Genomic DNA, 20,321 nt, shown 5'->3' with positions numbered 1-20,321 from the left:
CCCCACGAAGCTCCTCCATCTCGGGTGCTCCGGCGACTGCCGCTCTTGCCTCGAACGCATCGGGGCCGGACGGCGTCGAACGGGCTCCGAGCTCCGGCGTCGTGGCGCGGGTCCTCCCTCCTCCTCCTCCCCCCTCCTTCTTCGCTTGCGCGCCTGGAGCTTGGCGGCCTCCCTCCGCGGCGCGGTCGGCACTACGCGGGCGTTGCATGGGCGTGGTCGCGGCCGCGAGCTGCAGCATCGAGGTCCGCCCTTCCGCGCACGTCGGCGCCGGCCCTTCCCCTCTTTCCTTCTTTCCCCCATTCCCCTGCGGACGGAGCTCGGGCGGTGCGGGTCGGGCGGCGTCCAGCGGCATCCAGCGGCGGCTGGTGGCGGCGTGCAGGCTGCGCGCGGCCGCTGCCCCTTTCTCTGCGGGCGCGAGGAGGCTCGGGGCGGCGCTGCAAGGAACCGGCGGGGGGTGCCCTCGGCCAGCAGCAGATGGAGGGGAGGGATGGGGTGGCGGCGGAAGAGGAGGGGAGGAGGCGGCACCGGCGGCGGAAGAGATTTTGCATCCATCTGTTGGAGAGGAGAGTTTTTGCGGGCGCGTTGCAAATACTATGCGCGATGCAAACTCCCGGATGCATCGCTCGTTTTGCAACGTGTTGTTGGAGTCAGTCTTAACAGAGTGACTTGGCATGGGAAAGAAGTGTCAATTCCTGGCTCCACTGCTGCTTGACACGGCAGACACCACGCAGCGCATCAGACTGGCGCCTGCTGGCTGGCCAATAAACTATAAGCCAGCAGACCTGATCCGGTGTCACCAAGTCTCCAGTTGGACGACCAACCCATAGGAAATATAATCCTCCTGCATAATTTAGTTTTTTTGCATAATGATAAACCGGCCTCTATATCCATCGGGTGAATATATATACAACCAAAGGTAACAAAAAATATTAAACTCTAAACCTTAAATGAGGATCTCAAAACACTAGAAAGAAAACTCTGAAACAAAGAAAGAAAATTATAATACTAAGCTTCAAATTTATTCTTCATCTGTTCCATTCTTGCAAAGTTTGTGCGTAGCACCAAACCATCACATTTTTCATCCTCTTATAAATTTGATGTCCAAATTGTCGGGTGCCGCTGAAGAAACTTGATAGTTGAGTTTAGACAGTACCACTATGTCCAAATCATGCCTGATGAAATCGAGCAGCCAAGCAGGGCCTGGATGGAACATATCATCACATCAAAGCCGGTCTGGGTTTACAGGGAGAAGATGGATGAGAGAGAGACATAAGGGTGTTGAAGATGATGATGGCTCGTCTCAACTCGACAGCAGCTTGATTCGAGTAAACAGCCTCCTCTCAGCTAGCAGAGGCGACATCGCGTATGAATGACGGTGATATCCTCGCATGCGGCTACCGGTGCGCGAGCAAGCTAGCTACACTACACATGCTTATTAGCTAAGGCACAGGACGCCATCAGAACCATCATTCAGACCCCTTTTGACAATTAGAACCTGACCGGATCATGCCCAAGATTTTTGCTCTAGCCTCTTCCACCCCTGATGGAATTGGAACGGCCGCCTGGCCTGCCGCGCCCAAGTCACCACTGGCATGTCTTACTTGTTACAGCAGCATGCTGAATTTGCTGATGCTGATGCTGATGCTGATGCGCATGGACGCCATCCAAATTCCGTCCAGGTGGGGTGGCCGCGCCAAACTCCCGGCGGTGCTCGCAATCGCTGGTCGACGGCGACGCGTCGTTCCCTCACCTTCTATCGTAGTATTTCTTTTTTTTTTCTTTTTTGGTAAAGACATTCTGTCATTTTTCTTGTGACGGGAAAAAGAAAAACATGGCCTTTCGTTCTCGCGTGCGGTCCTCATCGACGGGACATGGACGTGGAGCAGCAAAGCCGCCGGCCGCCGCCGTGCTAAATGCGGCCAGCCGGCGGTGGTCCTCCGCCTTTGGTGTCTGAACATGCGGTGCCTCTCCTTTTCTGATGTTTCGCTTGCAGCTTGCACCGTCCGCCTAAATTGCAGCAAGTATCAGAATTCAGAAGATGATTCAGAGCATGCAGATGATTTGGCGCCTTTGATCCTCTGGAGTTTCTTCCAGCAAAATTACAGGCGGTTCAGAATGCAGCATCGTCCCTTGGCTAGGCCATTGTCTTGGAGTACTTGGACAACTTGATACCGTGCTAGGCAATTCTTTTTGAAAGAAACGTGCTAGGCAATTCTGAACGCGGACGAAACCTTCGCTTGATGGCAGGGGTCGTGAGCTCTGACCTGTGAGCCCGCCGCCCTCCACCGGCAGCTTCCTTCCAGCGCTGTGCTGGCCTGCCCAGCGGCGATGGCAAAACGCCACGAGCAATTCTGAGTCGAATCAAATGCAGCGAGACGCGGTCTTGACAGACAGGCAGAGAATGGCAACGGGACAGAGCGGCATGGACATGCCGGGCTGCCTGCCCATCCCTCGGTTCCCCTTCTTCCCGTTGCTCAAAAACACGGCGGCAAGTACACATGTACAGATGGATCCCTCGGGGGAGTGAAAAATTTCCTCTTTTTTGTCGGTGAAAATTGGTGCGCGCCGCAATGCGCGGTGGCGGATGAACTGCGGCTAACCGGTGCGGGCGCCGCCGGGCGGGCTACGGCGAGGAAGCGTCGGCGGCGGGGGCGGGGGCGACGTCGGCGTGCGGGTTGCAGTCGGCGGAGAAGAAGTCGTTGCGCTCCAGGAGGGAGCGGAGGCCGGGGTCCTCCTTGCCGTTGGCGCTGGGGTTGGGCTCCAGCGAGCAGTCCCCGCCCGGGCACACGCAGCACCACGCCGGCGGCGGGGCCCTGCCTGGGCCGGAACCATCGTCGGCGTCGCCATCGTCGGCCGGCGCCCTCTCCCGCCGGCTGGACAGCCTCCCCGCCCGGCTCCCGCCGGTCTCCTGAACCACCGAGACGGCCCCGCCGCCGCCGCCCCAGCACGACACGGCGGCGGCCGGCAGCCCGCCGCGGATCGCCCTGGCCACCGCCTCGCGCCTCCCTCCCTGCTTCTTGCGCTTGCCCTGCTTCCCGCCTCCCCGGTGCTCCTCCCCCCGGCTAGACGAAGAGGACGACGACGCGCCCGCAGCCGCCGCCGCCGCCGCCGAGGAGGAGGGAACACCGGGCTGCCTCCGCCGCCGGAGCGCGTCTTCCCCTCCACCCCCGCCCGCACCATTGGGCCGGCTCTCCCCGCCCGCATACATGCAACCGCCAAGAACCCGCCACCGGAGCCGGCTCCCCCGGGCCTCGCCGCGATCGATCGATCGGCCAATCAATCGACCGATCAGCGATCCCGGCCGCCCAGCCCGCCGCCGGCGACGGAGGCCCTCCTGGCCGCGATCGGCGGCGCGGGTGGTTTTGGTGGGGATTGGAGGAAGGAGGCGGATGCGCGAGGGCGAGGAGCGCAACGCAACCGCGCTATTATTGGGCGGAACAGCAGCTCTGCGCACGGCGTCTCGTCTCGTCTCGACCCGCGCCAGCCAGCCTCTGCCTCGGTAGCAGCTTCCCTTTCGCTTTCGCGTCGCCAAGTGCAGGTCGCGGGGGGTGGGGGAGAAAGAAACCACCCGATTTGCCTCGGCAAGAATGCCCCGCGGGCGTGCTGAAAGGAACGGATCGGCGGCCTCTAATGGAGGAAGGTATATGCGACAGACAGCGAACAAAAAAAAACTCTACTCGGGAGGAAACGGCCCCACTGTTTTTTTATTTAGAGGAAATCACACCGGCTTATTTGGGTAGAGAAAACCATCGAACTCTAGCCCATGCCCGAGAAGGCCAAGCCTCGCGGCGAGCACAGCGAGGATTTTTTTTTACCCCAACAGTCAGAAATTCGCTTCTGATGAGAATCGAAACGTGTTGGGGTGCGACGCTACCGAAACCGGGCTAGCCAACTGGCCGCCCAGCCTTTCGCAACAGCGAACAAAAAGATGAATAATAAATAATTTATTTAACCGCGGCGGGCTGGTGATCTAGCGAGGTTGCAGTTGGATTGCGTCGCGCCACGCTGGTCTTCACTTGTCACGAGACGCGTTCTTGGATGCCATCGAAATGGGCGAGATTGGAAGGTGATGATGATGTCAGGTTTGGCACTCGTGTTTCTGAAGGACTGTCTTCTTTATGAAGGTGGTGTGGTTGGGATTTCCAACCAAAGTCTAAAGTAATTAAGTTTACTGCTTTGTTTAAACAAAACAAGATGCTCCCTTTATAATCGCGTAGGTCGGCAGCATCGATCTTGCGTTACCTATTTCTGATGTGGTAACATTTTATTAGCCCATGGTTTTACCAACCGGATTGCTGATATTTTTTTCCTCTTTATTATTTTTATATGAGTATAATTTCACATATCTACCAATATTTTGGGCTGAACTGTTCGATTGACAAACCTACATGTTCTTCTGATGCTCCTGTTGAAGCCTTCACCTTAATTCTTAGACATTTGGTAGAAAAAGGGATAAATCCTAAGAACTCCAAACATCTCACCATCGGTTCTCAGAATCAATCGTAGTTACTAAAAATGGCCATTGAATCAATCGTAGTACTAGATTACTTTGTTACCCGTACTCACATTACTTTGGTCACTGCTGGGCCAGCACCAAATTTGCCAAGCCTCTCGGGGTATCCAATCTCATTTCGTGTCAGTAGAGGTGGCAGTTTTGTTGTTGAGTTGGTTCGCCAAGCACCTCCACGCTCAACAACCTACTTACTGAGTAAAACTATGGCTAAATTACTGAGTAAACAAGCTCGAAGATCACTAAATGAGCTTAACGAGCTGAGCTTGAGCAATTTGTCACTAAATGAACTGGTTTATTGCCGAAGTTCACATTAATATTCCACTTAGCCCAGATGAACGTCACATTTCGTAGTTAACACCAAGCCCCAAAATAACCAAAAGGTAATAAAATGGAACACAATACAAAAATATTACAATGCTTGCTGAAACAGATTACAGGTCTTCCTTCCCCTGAATGAATGAACCATCGAAACCCTGAAGGAAGAAAAGAGAGGAGCTGCCATGGATGATCGATCAGATCACAGGGTGGTCTTGGAGGCCCTCCTGACGAGCACGGCCCAGCACATGACCCTGTAGAGCAGGAAGAAGCCCAGCATGACCCCGACGTTGACCCACTTCATCCCCTCGTCGATGCCCCTGTCCCTGAGCACGTCGGCCCCGGTCCGCAGGCACACGCCGCCGCCGGCCATGGCGTTCCCCCCGACCCACGCCACGCACCTGCCCCTCGCGCCGCCCCCGTACTCGTTGATGAGCAGCAGGTCCAGCGGGTACCTGTACATGGACACGTAGTACATGAAGGCCCAGTACCTCGGGATGCTGGCCCGGGGGATGAAGTAGCCGGAGAAGAGGAAGAAGACGCCCAGGCACACGCAGATGAGGGCGTTCCCCAGCACGAAGTCCGGCGACACCGCGCTGAGGAAGAGCACCAGCGAGCTGGCCATGAGCACGATGAGCCAGACGGCGAGCACGAAGAAGGCGAAGGCCGCCGCCCCGCGCGGCGCCGCGCGGAGCCCCGCGAGCCAGTAGAGCGGGCCCGCGAAGAGGAGCGCCACGGCGAGGAGGCACGGCGCGAAGACCAGCGCGTTGGCGGCCACGTAGGAGGAGAGCCGGTACGCGCGCCGCGAGGCCTCCCGCATCAGCACCCGCCGCTCGTGGAGGAGGATGGGCAGCGCCTCCACGGTGGAGGAGAGGAGGAAGGAGAGGGTGAAGGCGAAGAGCCCCAGCCGGAGCGCCACGCCGTCGGGGCCGTCGGGGCTCAGCCGGAAGTAGACGCTGCCGAGGCCGAGCCCGCCCACCACGGCCTGCGCCCCGCGCGCCGCGAAGAGCTCCCGCGTGCGGTACATGGTGCGCCAGCACCGCACGGCCAGCGCCGACACCTCCGTGGCGCGGCTGCAGTAGTAGCCGCCGCGGTCGGGGACGGCGACGTCGTTGCTGCTGCTGTCGAGGAGGAGGCTGCTGCTGCTCACCGCATCCTCGTCGAGGAGGAGGAGCCCGGCGCCGTGGCGGTAGCGGTCCTCCGCGAGCTCGGCGGTGACCTCCGTCTCCATGGCGAGCTCCAGCGGGTTGAGCTGCGCGGGGATCTTGTGGCCCAGCCGCGCCAGCGCGTCCTCGAGCGACCGGAGCGTGCCCGAGTGCGCGACGGTGCCGCGGGAGAGGAGCAGCAGCGAGGAGATGTAGCCGAGCATGCGGTAGCTGGGCTGGTGGATGCTGAGCACCACCACCTGCCGCCGCGCGCGGGACACCCTGCGCAGCAGCGCCAGCACGTCCACGGCCGACCGGCTGTCCAGCCCCGACGTGGGCTCGTCCAGCAGAAGCACCGGCGGGTCGTGCACCATGTCCACCGCGATGGACACCCGCTTCCGCTCGCCGCCGGACACGCCGCGCGCGGCGCCGTCCCCGCCGCCGCCGACGTAGCTGTCGGCCACCTCGGACAGGCCCAGCTCCTGGATGAGCGCCTCCGCGCGGTCGAGGCGCTCCCGCGCGGTGGCGGCGCCGCCGCGGAGCCTGAAGCGCGCGGCGAAGAGGATGGTCTCGCGGACCGTGAGCAGCGGCAGCAGGTTGTCGTCCTGGGTGACGAACCCGCAGAGCCGCCGCAGCTGCGCGCGGGAGGTGACGGCGCGGCCGTTGAGCGACACCGTCCCCGGCGTGGCGATCTCGGACCCCGCGCCGCGGCCGGAGAGGATGCGGAGCAGCGTCGACTTGCCGGCGCCGCTGGGGCCCACGACGGCGAGGATGTTGGAGCTGGAGGCGGTGAAGGACACGGACTTGAGGAGCAGGCCCTCGCCGCCGTCGGTGGCCGCCGGGCCGGAGGTGGGGATGCAGCTAGATGACAAGAAGGGCGGCAGGATGGAGGAGCGGCGGCGAGGCGCGGGGGAGGAGAGGTCGCTGACGGCGAGGGTGTAGTGGGGCGGGGACGGGTGGGAGAAGGAGGAGGAGGGCGAGGCGGAGCCCGGCGGCGACGAGGAGGACGTGGACGCGGACATGAGCAGCGCCGGGTCCAGCTCCGCCGACAGGTCGTCCTGGTGGTGATCCATGGCCCTTTCTCCCCTGCCTCTCAGCTGAGCCGACGACGACGATGGCGCGAAGCGGCTGAGCAGATATAGCTCGCTGCTGCTGCTGCCGCCTTCGTCTCCCATGACCATGAGCACGCAGATCCACCACCAGCTCGATTACTTGAACGTGTCACGCACCCATCGCACGCGCGCACGAAACGTCGCGGCACGCCACACCGCCATTATTTGCTTCCTGCCGATGGCGAGCTTCTGGACCTGCCACTAGTAGGATCTGAAACGCAAGTCAGGGCGAAGGGAGAGCGAGGTCTCTCGATTGGGTACGCGGTTTGCATTGGGTGAGCAAATGGGAGAAGAAAACGAAAGCGGCCTCGTCGGCGCAGGCGCAGGCGAGCACTTTACCAGGGAGCGACGAAGAAGAAGGAAGAAAGAGTGAGGGCAACGGTTTCGTTTCGTGCATGTCGTTTTGGGTGAGGGGCCGCTGCGACCCGCGAGCTACTGTACTCTGTGACCTAACGGCCATGCCCGAGCGTCGTGGCCGTTGGACCTAAGCACGCCGGCCTAACCAACCGGCCGGCGCGCGTGCTGGGCTTGGCCTGGCTGAACAGGTCGATCGAACCGCGGGCACGGGGCTCGCGTTTCGTGGCGTGTGGTTGGGGTCTGGTCTCGCCGCGCATCTACCTCCTCCTAGCTTGGATACCGGCGAGCCGGGCGTAGCAACGGTTGGTGAGAGCTTGAGCTACACGAGTCACGAGTGGCGTTCTGGCTTCTGCTTGAGAGATGACTGCATTTCACCAACAGCTTCAGTTTAATCTTGAGGCGACTGGGTAGAGAGGGTAGCTCGACTGGTTTAGATGCCAACCTCCAAAAAAAGGAGGGCCAGAGTTCGAATTCCAGGCAGCGCACCTCGCTGGAAGTGAGGACGTCGCCAGCCAGGCGTATCATAAAGAGAACCTGACTTTCCATTCCAAAGAACCTGGGGGCTAACTCAGCCTCTGGCCTCCGAATCTTCAGGCGACTTGGTGTGGTACCAATTTAGCATCCATAGTCGTTCTGGTCTAGCATCGGCACCGAATTATCCGCTCAAGCAGATTATTTCTGAACCCGTGAGAATTAGAATTTGTGTTGTACCCGGCGCATGTAAAGAGACCAGGCCCTCCATTCTACTCCTAGTATGTCAGAAAGGCTTGTTTCTTGTTTGTTGCAGGCAGGCAGAATCTCAGCACAAAAGGATTTGCACACCTCGGCCAAGCAAGTGGAATAAAAACACCAAACCCTGCAGGGAAACTTGGCATCCCGACCTACAATGACAGCCAAAATCCTTCGCGCAATGGTCACTTTGAATCTTTGGACCTTGCTAGGAGCACTAGGAGGAACATATTCTGAAAACGATATCCCTTGCTTGCTGTGTGAACGTATATGCAAGATAGATAAAGCAGCTGCCACTACGTGTATCTTTTGTGCACATGAGAAAGAAAGCGGAAACAATTGTGGCAGAAGAACATCTATGGAGGACCGGACCAATAAATTTTGAGATCGATGAAGCATCAACATGCGCCTGAACATGTTGCTTACTACTAAAAGCAAATAGTCAAAATTGCAGACACCCCTGTTTCACCATGACAAATCTAACCAACCAATTTGCATCCAATTTGCCAATATATAGCCCTCATCTTGATCACGTATTTCTATTTTCTTAGACAAACCGAATCAACTAAACCCGCCAACTACCCTTGCTAATTTTCATCTCTAGCTTTGTGACACCACAGAAGAACTAATGGTTTTCATTTGATTCGTCCACTGGTACCTTACTTAGGTCTCGTTTGGAAACAGGATAATACCCTCCCCAATCAACACGTATGGGATGGAACGCGTGCTAAAGAGAAGAACAGTTCACTTTACACTCTAAACCATATATGTAATAATGGGATGGAATGGTTTGTCCAAACAAAAACATTTACAGAGCGCATTTGCCCGAAACATGCCTCTCCTATTTCTCGCATATATAACTAAAAATAAAGCCATCCACCAACCATAACAAGTCAATTCCTTATGTCAACTAGGTGTCTCATTATCAATATTAGGTGAGCACCCCAGATGTTGCTGCGGGAACTTCAAAGATGGTCTTGCATATATGGGTCTTCAGAACTAGATAAAAGTGAAAGTATACTGTTTTGATCATATCAGATAAATTATCACTTGGATAGCTATAAATTGTTGTGAAAGCAGCCAAGACGTTAAGTGAAACCTGGATAAGAGCATAACAGATAGCACAGAGCAGAAGACACGTAATAAAGCTCCAACCTGATGCTACTATATGATACATATTAAGAAATAGACTATCAGTAGTCAAGCCACAGAATAACTTCAGAGATGCAAACGTATTATGAAATGTCAAGATCATATACCATATTGTGTATATTGTTTTATGATCAGAAAACTGTGACCAAAGTGCATTTTGGATCCTTAGATATTGCAAACTAAAATTGCTACCGCACAGGTCAAAGAAGAGGCATCCTGTAAATAAAAGCCTTAACTTTCATCACTGAACAAAATTCTTAAAACCCCAGCTCTTATTTTCGGCAACCGTGAATTGAAATACAAAAAGGACCCAAGATTAGTTTGAGATTGAAATGTCCGAAACCTTTTAGAAATGATAACCACACACACACACACCTAGATCTCATCTGCGGCCACCAAAGAATGAAGCAAAGGGTGAGACTTTAGTGCTCAGAAGACTACTGCTGACTATAAGTTTGAACATTGTGAACTACATATGCACTCAATTAAGAGAGAACAAAAGTATTAACAAACATTGGATAAACAACAAAAGGAGATGCAAATTGATGGAAAGCTTACCAGTTAATTTGTTCAGTGTAGACCTATGGAAGGAATCAAGGAAACATAGCAAGAGTATGAAGACATCCATCGCCCACACACCTTGCTATCTATAAATGCAACACACTTGTATGAAGACATCCATCGCACGAGATTGCAGACTTTGATGTTGCAAGAGAACAATCTAACAAGGCGGGATTCTATATGGTCTGTTTGCCCTGCTTGCTATTACCGCCGTTGACCTATTGTTGAATAAGCTCAGCAGCGTTCTTCCTCCTGAATAACTAGCATTGATAAAGTCATCAGTTCAGCCTTGCCTGTTGTTCAACAGGACTTGTTGTCGTGCAATATATGGAAGTACATAGGTGCATTTTGTATGTTGCTAGTGGCATCAAAATTTTAAGCATGCATATCATTTATCATAGCCTCTTGTATGTGATTATTGTTTTTATGTTCATAATTTGAATAGCTAAATAACTATCTGAATAATCCTAGCGGATGCAATATGTTCACTCCCAAGTAGGTCTAGTGACATGCTACAATAATTCCTTAAATGAGGCCCTTTAAACTTGGCAGAGCTTTTCCAACTCATGTCAAGACAAGCATATAATGAATATCTCAACCTGCAGGCAGATTTGGACAGGCTCAGATAACATATGGTCCTGATGATTCGCAGAATTACATATGGGGATCACCTAAATATATGCTGCTCAGAAATTTTATAAATTCAATTTCAGTGCTATACATCCACCTTTGCCCTTGAAATGGATTGAAAAAGCAAGTGCGTGCCCAAATTAAAGTTCTCCGCTTTACTTTTACTCGATGATCATTTGAACACCAAGAACATTTTAAGGAGAAATACCTATCTACAACCAGGCTGTAACTGTGTATTATCCGCTGAAACTGTTTGAGAAATATCCATCTTTCCTTAGAATGCTCCACAAATATATAACAGATTCCAAGAGGTTAAAGAATCATTGCAAATTCCTTTCTTAATGGAAGTTTTTATTATTGCTGATTAGTTGTGTTTGTCACTTAAGACTAAAAGCAGCCATCTTAAGCATCAAAAAGAGAAGCCACTCATGTAAAAAAGGGTAAGAAGGAAAGGGAATGATATGAAGAAAATAACTTCTAATTAAAGCTTGGTATGTGATATGAGAACCTGCAATCTAACCAACTGCGGAGAGATAACCAAAATGCATGCTTCAAAACTCAGTGAGTGGTCCTGCACCTCATTTGCTCTTTAGATACTTATGCACGTGTGTTCCTCTCCTGATACTAAAGATAGAAGTATTTCACTCAGAGATCCGTATTTAGCATCAAATAGAGGAACGCACTAGCACATGGAAAAAAAATTGGGGGGGGGGGGGGGGACCAAAAACAGGGGTTAAAACAATGAGAAATTTTTGGAATGAAGTAAAATGTGTTTCCTTTATATCATGCAATTCGAACGAGCATGGAGATCAAAATCCATGCTTTAGAAAACAGCAAGCAGTTCATGTCTAGGAGTGATTGTGTCTATATCTAATGCTTATGGATTACAAAAGGATGTAACAACACTTGGACGCATTTGATTCAAAGAAGCCACCTCAAGCATAAAAAATAAGAACACATTTACACATGGAAAAGGTAACGGAGAAAGAGAGGATGGTGTTATAATTTTTTTAACCGAAGGAAACTATGTGAATTTTCAATTCAGAAATGGGATCGAGGATAGGGTAAATATAAGTACTTTCCTTGTTTGCTGCAAGTGTGTTGACTCTAAAGGTAGGGATACTAAGGAAGCAGCAACAACACTTGAGAAGTGTTCCGTTCAGAGCATCCACCTTTAGTGTCAAATAGAGGAACACACTTGCACATGGAAAAAAGTAAGGGGTAACGAGCAAAAGAGATGATTTAAAAATATTTTGGAATGAAGTAAATATGTCTTCCAGAATACATGCTTCGAAAGTCAGCAAGTAGTTTGTTACCTCATTTTGATTTTCAAATATTTTCATTTTGAATTTTGCAGAACTTTAATCTGGGTTGTTGACACTTAAAAATACCTGATAAAAGTAGCCAAGCAAAGGGCTAAAACTTGAATGCACCTGTGATGTAGTGATTGGCAAGCCAGGCAGCTGCTACTATGGCTGTGTCCTGAATTTTGGTGCCATGATGCTCTTCATATTTCTCTTTGAGGCCCTGGAGAATATGGCAATTGCCGCCAGCATGCTGCTATCTGCATTGAAATTCAGATGCTGTTAATATGATTAAACATGGCCCACTCGCAAGTAAGGATAAATATTTGATCATTGCAGGTCTGAAAACAGTTATCTACATATGCAACATTCAATTATGCTAACACACAACAAAATGCAGTATGCTTGTAGAAAAACCTTGGCAGATAGCAGGCCCTGTGTTCGAGGAAGGTTTGCAAAGAATGACGAACTCTCCATGTTATACAGTCGTCCGACTAATCGCGATTAGTCGACCTTATCGCTCCGCTGGCTTCGATAAGTGAAACGACTAGCTTTTGTCGATCAGATGTCTGATCGTCCGACTAATCGTCGCCTAATCGCGATTAGTCGTCCGACTAGCTACTTGGACGATCAGGCCAAAACCAAAAGATGTCCAGCAGACCAGCACTCCAGCCCGCCGCCTGTACTGGGCTCAATTAGGCCCATTAGCCATTAGGGTTAGGTTAACTATATAACTTGCACCATTAGCCATTAGCCATTAGCCATTAGCCATTAGCCATTAGGGTTAGGTTAACTATATAACTTGCACCATTAGCCATTAGCCATTAGCCATTAGCCTGTACTGTGTGGGACAAGAATATGGAGTTCTGGACAGTTCAAACATCAAATCTCACAAGTAAGTGTCACCAAACTGACTATCATTGTGGTGTTCCTGCTTGCTATATAGTATATAAGTACATATACATGTACATATATGTCGTGGGATATATAGGACGACTATAGAGACGACTAGGACCGACTAGGGTCGACTAATCGACCTGATCGACGACTAGTCGCGACTAGTCGCCTTATCGGTACCATGGCGACTAGGTTCGACTAGATGACTGTATAACATTGCGAACTCTGTGCAGCAGCAGTTAACAAAAATCTGATATTCTACATGTAGTTAACAAGAATGAAAACCTAGTATAATTCTACACGTAGTTAACAAGAATCTTAATTATATTCTTGTCTCAACCACGCAAACTAAGCCCAGTGTTTTGTATCAAGTTGTTCAACCACTGAGCACAGTTTTTCCTTTTCAATTAAAATAAAGCTTACAGCACTAGATTTGATCTGCTCAAAGAATTCACAAATTAAGTTTGACTTCAAGGACACTCAGCATGTTTTTCAGGTTTGGCGTCCAATATACAGCCAACACTTGTACTATTAAAATTAAACATCTCCCTCAAGAAAATACTAGACCTCATACACAGCAACTAACTCATCACGCGAGGAAAGCCAAGAGCTAGCAGCGAAGCACAAGCTGATCAAGCTCATCTCTCTCCACACAGACATTTCATCGAACATCATGGATGCATACCTGAACAGGTGGCGGCGGGCTCGGACTGGCGGCGTCAGATAAGGTGACCGGCTACGAGGGACGGAGGTAGGGCAGCATGGAGGAGTCGGGGCACCTCCAGCGGGGCGACGTGGAGCCTGGCCGGGCAGAGGTCGGGGCGGCGCGGACGCGTTGGGCCCGCTCCGGCGGGGCGCCGCCGGAATCAAGGCCTGGGCGCGGAGGCGTCTGGATGGAGGGAGGTGTCGGGGGGCGCCACCAACACCAACACAGGCTAGCTCATCTGCTTAGCCTCGCCGGTGTCGCGTGGCACGCTCGGGAGGGAGACGACAGAGGAGAAGAGGAAGGAAGCCGAGCACGAGCACGCAGAGCCGAAGAGGATTGAGTTGGAGATGGTTTCCTTCGGTTGAGAAGGGTGAAGAGGGGGGACATGCCACCACGCGAACCATTCTGTTTCACCGCCGGTCTTGCTGCAGTGGACTGTAGCACCGGCGTTGGAAAGGAAACAAATTTCACCCTTAGCCCGTGGTTAAGGCTGACGGTGAAAATAGAATCTATTTTTATCCTTGATTTGAGGTTGGGGCCAGCGGTGAAAATGGTTTTATCCACTTCGTCCACCTGTTATAGGGCCGACGGTGAAACATTTTCGCCGCCGGCTCTATAAGAATAGGCAGCGAAAATATTGGTGGGGAAAACTGTTTTTTAGTAGTGGGGGGCGGCCAGCCACCGAAGGCGTCTGAGCACCGCCCAAAGATTTGAGCATTAGTCTGAACGAGAAGACGAGAAGTTGGGGACGAACCGAACCAACCGAATCAAATAAAATTATGAGGAAAGTGAAGCCTAACTGACAATTATATTAGGAAGCCTACCTATAAATGAATCATGGATGATGTGTTGTTCCTCTCCTCTGGTCCACATAGTTATAGGAAGTATGTACTGTGTGTGTTTAAATATTAGACATGAAAGAATCAAATAATTAAAACTAATCGAAGATGTTCTGAATTGTGTGTCTTCGGTATGAATGATTGTGACCCACGGCTGCCACCTCCGTCACCAACCATCCCAGAATCATCTTCGGCTAGTTATTCTTTTATTAGTTTAATTTAGCCGACTGGTCTCTAATTTGATAATTTTTAGTTTTTGTATTTTTTTCATAAATCAGGCTCTTACAATGTTGAATCAAGTGACATTGAGAATGAAAAAATTTCTGAGTTGAGTGATTTTGAATCAGATAAACTAGATGATGATAAGCAGCCAGAGGGGCATGGTGAACGGTTCAAAGTTGATCAATCATATGACTATCTACCACAAGTTACACATTATTATAATATTTTCATTTCACTATATTGTGTTTACTTTGTTTATTACTATATAATATATAAAACATTTGAACATTGGCAGATTATGCAATGACCAACCTGGATTGTTGTTGTCAAATAACAATAGAAACATCTTTGGCATATTTGTCACACAAGCTCAACTCTTATGCCTGCTAGATCCAAAAATATTCCTGAAATGATGTCCGTACACCTACTTACAAGTAAATAAATAATCTTTTGGCATATGTGTTGTATAAAGGATTGAGCACACCTGCAAATTAGGAATGATATAAAATTTACTTTGAAAATCCATTTACTTCCGCAATGCTAAAAGGGAATGAAAACCTTGTAATACATGGAGATGGAAACTGCATTACAAAGATTGTGAGAAACTATCTAAAGCATGAAACTGTAACAATCTCTTTATAGTTGACATGTTCTAGGTTTGATAGAGTTTTGGTTTATAGTTGTATATGTATGCGATTAACTTAATATCTTGATTATTAGATTCTAATTCCAATAAATATATATCAAAGACACACATAGGTATTTAGCTGTTGTTAATGCACAAAAGCGTGAGATACAAGTTCTTGACTCGTTGTGTTAGGAGCTCAACCAAGCTGACCTCGCTGCTACGGTTAGTTACTATATAGCATTATACCCCTTTATGTAAGATGTTCTAAATTGATCCTCTCCTATAGCTTTACTACATTGTTACTAATATCAATAATTTATAGTTGAATTTATATTTCAATATTTGTATATCATTATTATGATTGATCCACACTAATTATTCACGATGGGTATATGTGGCTAGGAAGCATGAGGAAAGCAAAGACGGCGACTTCAAGGATGCAGCTCAGACCTGTTTGTCATGGATAAATGTTGACTTGACTGACATTGAGAAAGGAATTTTCATCAAAGGGTGCCTATTGAATATTGGGATTCCAAGCTCACCGTTTGGAACATAAAGTAATTTTCTCAATGATTTTTGGGAACTTAAACTCCACATTAGAGCGATATTACCACAATAGTTAAAGGTTGCATGACCTCATTGGGTCGTTTTGCTTCAAGACTTTCTTTGAAATGATTTAACTTCAAGAGTTAGTTGGAAGCACATATGGACCACACTATTGCCACAAGCTAGAACAATAAATAGCACAGTTATAAATGTGCTTGTGCGTTGCCAGAGGAGGTGATCAAATATATATAAATATTAAAAAATATTTTTTTGATTTAATTAATCACTTGTTTTTGTCACACCCGGTTTTTAAAACAATTTAAAACAAAGTCGAATGCATAACTATATGTATGTCAGGATCAAATTTCATAAATATAGCGACGTCATAATGGAATAATAAGCAACAATATCACGAAAAAGACACTTACAACAACTAAAGGTCTATCAGAGATGTACAGCTTCTTCTGGAATCGAAAACTCCACATTTCACAGGCTATCAACCGGGGATTAACTGAGAACTCGCAAGACACAAAGAATAGGAGACTAATAATTACCTTGTCTCCCAAGGGTCTTGACGCAAAAGCTTCAAGATGTCCTAGCCATGTCCGACGGTGGTTCTGGTGCTCCAAACTGCTGCCGATTCCTTGCACGATGGACTCGAGTGAGTGGGTGAAAACGGAGAGCAGGCGAAGGGGGTTCTGTTTTGCGGCTTACCGGCGGCGGGTGATCAGCGAGGTGGCCGGAATCTTGGCCGGGAGGAGGCGACGGTCTGATCCCGGTGGGCGCCGGTCTGTTCGTGGCTGGTCCTCCTGGTGGCATCGTTGGTTGCCGTGGGGCATGTGACGAGGCGAGCAGGGGGCGCGGTGATGATGGCTGGCTCCCGGCGGCGTTGGTGGTGCTGCACAAGGCGGGCAGCAGTGGGGCAGCAAGGACCTCGACGCACGGGCACCTGGTCCACCGTACCCCGAGCAAGAGCGTCGCGTGGCAGCAGGCGGGGTGTAGGTCTCGCCCACGACCAGGCGAGCGGCGGCGCTACCAGAGAGCGGCGACGCAGGAGGAATCGTAGGGAGGGCTTGGTCTCGCAAATAATCAGATGGCTTGGTCGCCGGGGGGTGGCGTCTGTGTGAAGAGGGCTGGCGGCAGCACAAGGGTTGGCCCGGTCGAGGGGGCGTCTATATGACTTCAGGCGACAGCATCGCAGAAGCATGGGCGGACAGCGGGCGGTCGTGCGGCGCGAGCGGCAACGGAAGCTGGGGCCCGGCCCATTAAGCTAATTGGGTGTTAGGCCTGCCATTTGCTTCAGAAGTTGTATTCACTGGAAAATGTTCTGATAAAAAATGTTTGGAAATGTTCTGTACTTCTGAGTTGTTTTCACGATTCAAAATTCTTTTGTTTTAGCATGCGGATGCGCTTCAAATTGATCGCTTCATTGCACTATATCCAATGAAGCGAAATTATTTAAGGGTATTTTGTAAATGTTCTGGAAATTTTATTTTCCTAATGTTTCGATAACAGTTCAAATTGTTTAAGGGTATTTTGTAAACAATTTTAATTGTTTAATACTTTACAGATATATTTGTTTTCATAATGCCGCGGTTTTTCAAAAAGTGTTCCGGAACATTTCAAAAGCGTTTAGGAACAATTTCAAAAATGTTCCGAAACATTTCAAAAATTGTTCCGCAGTATTTTCAAAAGAGTTCTGGAACATTTCTATATTGTTCCAGAACATTAAGACAGTTCTCAAAAGTGTTTTTTTTTCAAAAGTTTTCCGGAAACGTTTCAAAAGTATTCCAAAACATTTTAAAAAGTGTTCTAGAACATTCCAAATTGTTCCGGAACATTTTCAAAAGTGTGCTCCGGAACATTGTCACAAGTGTTTCGGAATATTGTTCCGGAACACTAAGACAGTTTTGAAAAAGTGTTCCGAAATATTTTCAAAAGTGTTCCGAAACAATTCATAAAGTTCCGGAACATTTCTTTAGTGTTCCGGAACGTTTTCAAAAGTGTTCCTGAGCATTTTCAAAAGTGTTCTGAAATATTTCAAAAGTATTTCGCAATATTTTCAATAGTGTTCGGGAACATTTCTATAGTGTTCCGAAACATTGTCACAAGTGTTTTGGAACATTGTTCTGAAACATTAAGACGATTTTAAAAAATATTCTGAAATATTTTCAAAAGTGTTCCCGAACGTTTTTCAAAAGTGTTCCGGAACAATTCAAAAAAGTGCTTAGGAACATTATTCCGGAACATTAAGACGGTTCTCAAAAGTGTTCCGGAACATTGTCGAAAGTGTTCCGGAACAATTTCAAAAGTGTTCCGAACTATTTCAAAAAGTGTTCCGCAGTATTTTCAAAAGAGATCCGAAAGAACATTAAGACCGGAACACTTTTGGGAAACATTTTCCAAAAAGTATTCTGGAACATTTTTATAGTGTTTTGGAACATTGTTCCGAAACATTAAGTCGATTTTCAAAAATATTATGAAATATTTTCAAAAGTGTTCCCGAATGTTTTTCAAAAGTGTTCCGGAACAATTCAAAAAAGTGCTCAGGAACATTGTTCTGGAACGTTAAGACGTTTTTCAAAAAGTGTTTCGGAATATTTTCAAAAGTGTTCCAAAACAATTCAAAAAGTTCCGGAACATTTCTATAGTGTTCCGGAACATTTTCAAAAGTGTTCCTAAACATTTTCAAAAGTGTTTCAAAAAATTTGAAAAGTGTTTCGCAATATTTTCAAAAGTATTCTGGAACATTTCTATAGTGTTCCGGAACATTGTCACAAGTGTTTTGGAACATTGTTTCGAAATATTAAGACAATTTTCAAAAAAATTCTGGAATATTTTGAAAAGTGTCCCCGAACATTTTTCAAAAGTGTTCTGGAAAAATTCAAAAAAGTGCTCAGGAACATTGTTCTGAAACATTAAGATGGTTCTCAAAAGTGTTCCGGGACATTTCAAAATGTGTTCCGGAACAATTCAAAAAGTGTTCTGCATTATTTTCAAAAGAGTTTCGGAATATTTCTATAATGTTTCATTGTCACAAGTGTTTTGGAACATTATTCCGGAATGTTAATATGGTTTTCAAAAAGTATGTCATAATATTTTCAAAAGTAATCCGAAACAATTCATAAAGTTTCGGAATATTTCTATAGTGTTCCGGAACGTTTTCAAAAGTGTTCCTGAACTTTTTTCAAAAGTGTTACCGTATGAATGGTTGGCTTAGCTTGCGTGTGCCTGCAGAAGATGATGAATGGTTGTAGATTCAGCCGGTCTGGCCCTGGCTGGAGCTGGTTATCTCCAGCCCAGCAATTTCAGCTCAGCCGAACAGGCTGTCAGTGTTTGCATGAAAAGTTAAAAAATATTTTTAGGTTCGTTTAGAAATATTTCAGATTGTTTCAAAATATTTCAAATATGGTTGTAAAATATTGCAGATATGTTTGGAGAAACATTTCAGAATTGTACTGGAACATTAGAACATTTGGAAAAAGTTCTGAAACATTGAGGACTTTCTTTTGGAACATTTCAGAGTGTTCCGGAACATGCTGATTTGTTTGGGAACATGAAAAGTTTCCAATAAATAGTGTTAAACACTTCATAATGTTTTGAATGATTAAAAAATATTTCAGGTTTGTTTGGATAATATTTCAAATTGTTTCGAAACATTTCATATATGTTTGTAAAACATTTCAGAATTGTACAGAAACATTAGAACATTTGAAAAAGTTCTGAGTAAATGTTATAAACACTTTAAAATGTTCTAGAATTCTAAATGTTGTTTAACACTTCAAGACCCTAAACAGATTGTACAATAGAATAGGGGGAAAGCCTCCGGCAACGCAGCGGCGCGCAAAAAGCACGCGCGATGAATAAACGCCCCATACCTAATGCACGAAGGCAAAAGCTAAGACTATGTTTGTTTCCATCAATTTTTTAGCCCATATCACATCAAAAGAAATCTTACTGTTTAGAGTACCAAATAAAATTTGTTTATAAATTTTTTTTGACAGATGAGTGCTAATTTGTGATACGAATCTAATGAGCCTAATTAATCTACGGTTAGCTACAGTAATGCTACAGTAACAATTCATTAATTATGAATTAATATACCTCGTTAGATTCGTCTCGCAGTTTAGCCCAGAATTCTACCGTTAGTTTTACAATCAAACTTCATTTAATACTAATAAATATCAAGATTCTTTTTTATGTGACATAGTCTAAATTTAGTCCCTAAAACCAAACAACTCCTAAATCAAATTAAAGAAGTAAAATTAGGATTAGAAGAAAGAAACGAGAATGCTATGTGTCATTGGTCCATCCTAATCTATTAACAAAATTAAAATAATGGTAAAATGAGGCATGCAAATTCCATATCACCTCTTGGGTAGAAAATCGAGAACTGAGTAGCTGACGAATTGATACGAGAACATGTGTTGAATTAATATGGACCGACCTAATAGAAAGTGAAATAGTATTAGATGAGCCGGATAAAAAGAAAGAAAAAATCGATGCCACGTCCAGCGTACGGAACAGCCGAACAACACAGCAGAACTCCGTAGCAACTTCTGCGCTTCTCGTCTTTTGCGACGCGATGGCCGGGCTCAGCTGGGCTGGCTTGGGTTGTTATTTAACGGAGAGAAGGAAAAAGAAAACAGCCTCCGAGGGCAGCTG

At 47.8% G+C, this 20,321-nt stretch overlaps 2 protein-coding genes across 9 annotated transcripts; both read right to left on the bottom strand.

The window, feature by feature from the left end:
- Nucleotides 1-1,141: 1,141 nt before the first annotated feature.
- LOC120698865 (circumsporozoite protein-like) lies at nt 1,142-3,592 on the bottom strand. Its single transcript, XM_039982628.1, has one exon. It carries the CDS (start codon nt 3,206-3,208, stop codon nt 2,624-2,626), a length of 585 nt encoding a protein of 194 aa, XP_039838562.1. The 5' UTR covers nt 3,209-3,592; the 3' UTR covers nt 1,142-2,623.
- Nucleotides 3,593-4,784: 1,192 nt separating this feature from the next.
- LOC120698864 (ABC transporter G family member 23-like) lies at nt 4,785-16,786 on the bottom strand. Of its 8 annotated transcripts, none has more exons than XM_039982622.1 (4): nt 16,371-16,786; nt 16,211-16,299; nt 11,948-12,078; nt 4,785-11,138 (listed from the first exon to the last, which is right to left on the bottom strand). In XM_039982622.1, the coding sequence occupies exon 4, from the start codon at nt 7,152-7,154 to the stop codon at nt 5,031-5,033; it is 2,124 nt and encodes a 707-aa protein (XP_039838556.1). In that variant the 5' UTR covers nt 7,155-11,138; nt 11,948-12,078; nt 16,211-16,299; nt 16,371-16,786; the 3' UTR covers nt 4,785-5,030. The 8 variants fall into 8 exon arrangements, with proteins under 8 accessions (XP_039838556.1, XP_039838555.1, XP_039838558.1 ...); XM_039982621.1 differs by having other exon boundaries at nt 16,211-16,289; XM_039982624.1 differs by lacking the exons at nt 16,211-16,299; nt 16,371-16,786 and adding an exon at nt 13,401-15,884 and having other exon boundaries at nt 4,785-10,144; nt 11,023-11,138; nt 11,906-12,078.
- Nucleotides 16,787-20,321: the final 3,535 nt, after the last annotated feature.

Source organism: Panicum virgatum, chromosome 3K (genome assembly GCF_016808335.1).
Source record: "Panicum virgatum strain AP13 chromosome 3K, P.virgatum_v5, whole genome shotgun sequence".
Lineage (NCBI taxonomy): Eukaryota > Viridiplantae > Streptophyta > Magnoliopsida > Poales > Poaceae > Panicum > Panicum virgatum.
Note: the sequence above shows the minus strand (reverse complement) of the source record. Positions and strands in the feature narration are given on the sequence as shown.

What these genes read in the sequence shown, in the direction of transcription:
- LOC120698865 (XM_039982628.1), bottom strand. Translation starts at nt 3,208, where the DNA reads ATGTATGCGGGCGGGGAGAGCCGGCCCAATGGTGCGGGCGGGGGTGGA.
- LOC120698864 (XM_039982622.1), bottom strand. Translation starts at nt 7,154, where the DNA reads ATGGTCATGGGAGACGAAGGCGGCAGCAGCAGCAGCGAGCTATATCTG.